Consider the following 3,965-nt stretch of genomic DNA (forward strand, 5'->3'; position numbering starts at 1 on the left):
TAGGACTGGTGGCAGTTACTCTAGCGGAGTGGAATTGCCCCGACCTTGAACAAGTGTTTCTTTGTTACATTTCGGTCTGTGAGAAAGTGTGTCTCGGGGCTGGTTTTATGGTGTTTGAAAATAGGAAGTAAGGTCAAAAGGGCAGGGGAGGGGGGAGAAATCACTCAAAGATGGTCCGGTGGCCAGTCAGAAAGGTGAAACCCAGGCTTTGAAAATCGTTTGCACTGCCCTTTAACTACAATGGCACCTCCCAACCCCCACTCCTCTCTGCTCTGTGGTGGACAATTCAATTGACTCCTTTTGTAGCGGGTTTATTGCTCAGAACCCCTAGGGTCTGAATTTGCCTGTGGAAGAAACACACCCCACAGTGCTGCTCCGGAGCCTGCCCCTCTTGAATGGTCTCCCTTTCTTGGGGTTGGAGAGGGCACGGAGAAGCAGACCAACCCCGGGTGACACCCTTGGACATGCATCTACTCCCTGTGCTACCTGTGGAATTCTTAGAGAGTGGGACTAGGTCACTACCAACTCTGCCTATCCTTGGCAAACTTGCAAGAGTCCTAGAGTCTGATGATGGCATGGAAACCCCAAACCCAGTCCAGACTAGAGCAGCGGCTGTGCGCTCTGATATGAAGAAGTATCTCCAATCGGTCTGAGTGCCGCCATCCTTGGATTGCTGGGCTGCGGGCTAGAGGATGGTTGGCTGGGACTCCACTCCCTGACGCCTAGGACCTTCGGTGATGTTCCAGCCCAGGGGAAGAAACGCAGCGCTACTTTACGCACGTAGAACTGAGAACCGGACCGGACCGGAGGCGGGCTTGGCGGGCTGTAGGGTAGCCCTGGGAGCTAAACACTGGGCAGGTACCAAAGAGAGCAGGAGCGGCAGGAGTTGCACCTCGTTGTGTAGCAACTGGCTGGGAACTGAGGACAGTGTCGCTGCGGCTGCAGGTCCTGCGGGTTCCCTCCCCGCCCGCGCCCCGCGCTCTGATTGGCTGGCGCGCGGGGTCCCTGGCACGCGCCTGTGGATGTAGTTATAAGAATCCTCGCGTGCCGGCCCTCAGCTCCGGCGAGCGAGTCCCAGCCCTCCCCAGTGCATTCCCAGCTCCAGCCTGAGCCAGAGGCCGCGCGCACTCCAGGGAGGCCCTGGGGAGGGGACCCGCGGCCGCCTCGCCTTCCCCAAAGCCAACCCCACGAGGGAGGGGCTGCAGAACCTACCCGAACTGCCACAGACTTCACAGAGCTTCACCCGGAGCAGCCCATCAGTCCTTGCGGGACTCAGCGGCGGACGGCATGGACGCCGTGCTGCTGGAGCACTTCCCTGGGGGTCTGGACACCTTCCCGTCCGCTTACTTCGATGAGGAAGATTTCTTCACCGATCAGTCCTCTCGGGACCCGCTGGAGGACGGCGACGAGCTGCTGGGGGAAGAGCAGGCGGAGGTAGAATTCCTCAGTCACCAACTGCACGAATACTGCTACCGCGACGGGGCGTGCCTGCTGCTGCAACCCGCGCCCTCGGCCGCCCCGCACGCCCTCGCCCCGCCGCCTTTGGGGGACCCTGGCGAGCCCGAGGACAGCGGCAGCTATTGCTGCGATGCAGGGGCTCCTCTCGGCGCCTTCCCCTACTCGCCTGGCTCGCCGCCCTCGTGCCTCGCCTACCCTTGCGCTGCGGTGCTGTCCCCGGGTGCGCGGCTCCGAGGTTTGAACGGGGCTGCGGCAGCGGCGGCGGCAAGGCGGCGGCGACGCGTGCGCTCCGAGGCGGAGCTGCAGCAGCTGCGACAAGCGGCCAATGTGCGAGAGAGGCGCCGCATGCAGTCTATCAACGACGCTTTCGAGGGGCTGCGTTCGCACATCCCCACGCTGCCCTACGAAAAGCGCCTCTCCAAGGTAGACACGCTGCGCTTGGCCATAGGCTACATTAACTTCCTCAGTGAGCTGGTGCAAGCCGACCTGCCCCTGCGCGGGAGTGGAACAGGTGGTTGCGGGGGCCCAGGTGGCAGCCGGCATCTCGGAGGGGACAGCCCCAGTAACCAGGCCCAGAAGGTCATCATCTGCCATCGAGGCACCCGTAAGTGCGTCTGTATCTCAGCTTCTCGACTCAGGGAACCGGGACCGGAATAGAATCTTGGGCAGCCTGGCGCAGGGACTGACTGATAAGGATGGACCATAGGTGGAACCATAGGAACCAGCAATGTGACTTCTCTGTTTTCTGATATTTGGCCGAGGACAAGGGTCCTCGCCAGATACACACACACACCTCCTTGGCTTCCAGGGACAGGACGTTGAGAGTTTGAGGAGCAGAAGAGAGGGGTGTCTCAATTATCTCAGGGAGGGACCCTAAAGGACCATGGGTAAGTTCTGGGAATATGGTTGGATATTCACAATGCTTTCCCCTTTCTCTTCCAGGCTCGCCCTCCCCCAGTGACCCGGATTACGGTCTCCCGCCTCTTGCAGGTCACTCCCTTTCCTGGACTGATGAAAAACAGCTCAAAGAACAAAATATTATTCGTACAGCTAAAGTGTGGACCCCAGAGGACCCCAGAAAACTCAACAGTAAATCTTTTGACAACATAGAGAACGAACCACCCTTTGAGTTTGTGTCCTGAGACTCACATCGGGTCGGCGGTGTCTTTGTGCATATTGTACGTGTAAATACCTATAATGTAAATGTAATTTAAAGACCACATTTTTCTAATGGCAATCAACTGTTTGTTATTTATCTATTTATTATTCTGTGAGTTAATGAAATAGATTGTCTTTTTAAAATATATAATTTATATAATTTATCGTGATATTCTATAATGTGATTTCATGGAGCACCTTTGGCAGAACTCTGAGCTGGAAGAACTCCGTGCTTATTTAATATCAGAACTGGTTTATTTCTGAGTGGTGTTAATAAATGCTGTTCACACGTGTTTCTATAAGCTGTTTGTTTAGTAGATCATAGGAGTAACTATCTTTTGAAAGAACTAACTTGCTTAAAAGTGTCAAAAGCAGAGACTCAAATCTAAACCATCTAAGAGTAAACTACTTTTTATTTAGATTTGGTCTGAAGGGGAGCAGGTGTGGGTGGGAGGATATGTCCCAACTTCCTGACAGACCCTAGTCTGTCTCCCTGTCTAGATAGTAACAACTTGCCTGTATTTGTTCCCTGATCAAACACTCCAGAGGACAACTAGGCCATGGGTTATTTATTATTCCCATTTTCCAGAGAGGGAAAGCTGAGGCTTAAGGTCAATGTTTGATATGCCCCAAGTGACTGCCACGGTGCCTAATCTTTGTGTGTGAAAGTGAAGGCTCTGTGCTGGAAGGGGCGGAGGTTAGATTCCTGTCTAGGCGAGGGAAGGGCTTTTCTGCTTGCACTGGCTGGGGAGAAAGGACTGTCTTAGAGCAGAGCTGTGAAGCATCTCTTCTGCGCTTAAGCATCAGATTTTTGAACGTAGACTCTCACATGAGAAGGGCTGGGTTCGTCCACCTCGCTGAAGTCAGAAGACCACGCATAATCTTGAGGGAGCTCTACACCTAGTTATTTCTAAAACTGGCTTTAGTAGATAGCCCACCTCTGCCCACAACAGTAGGGAGGCCTGCCTGAGGCGGAGGGAGCAGGGTCGCCCTCTAGTGAACTGAAAGAGAAGCGCTGGGGCAGTCTGGATCCTTAGAACGAAAGCTTAAGAAGCCAGAGCTGGGCTTGTCTCCCCCCTCCCCGCATCGCTGTCTCCAAGGCCCTCCGGACGCCCTCGCTCTCCAGCCAGTGGTGTCTGGGCTCACAGTAGCGAGTGGAGGGGAGGCACGTGGGAGTGGGGCAGGAGACTCTCACTTTGGCGTGGAACCTATGACTCCGAGTCTGGTCAAGGTGAACTGCTTCTCAGAGCAGTCCAAGTCTGGGGAGTCAAGGTTCCGTCGCCCATAGTCCCACTGTCCCTCCCACCCCACCCCTCCTCTCCACTTCGGCCTGGCCAGAGGACAATGTA

General features: G+C 55.2%; 1 protein-coding gene across 1 annotated transcript; it reads left to right on the plus strand.

Annotated features, from left to right (window-relative positions):
- Nucleotides 1–1,056: 1,056 nt before the first annotated feature.
- Ptf1a (pancreas associated transcription factor 1a) lies at nucleotides 1,057–2,909 on the plus strand. Its single transcript, XM_031373296.1, has 2 exons — nucleotides 1,057–2,062; nucleotides 2,401–2,909. Exons 1-2 carry the CDS (start codon nucleotides 1,288–1,290, stop codon nucleotides 2,598–2,600), a joined length of 975 nt encoding a protein of 324 aa, XP_031229156.1. The 5' UTR covers nucleotides 1,057–1,287; the 3' UTR covers nucleotides 2,601–2,909.
- Nucleotides 2,910–3,965: the final 1,056 nt, after the last annotated feature.

The sequence above is a fragment of the Mastomys coucha genome, unplaced genomic scaffold, assembly GCF_008632895.1.
Source record: "Mastomys coucha isolate ucsf_1 unplaced genomic scaffold, UCSF_Mcou_1 pScaffold15, whole genome shotgun sequence".
In the NCBI taxonomy this organism is placed as follows: Eukaryota; Metazoa; Chordata; class Mammalia; order Rodentia; family Muridae; genus Mastomys; species Mastomys coucha.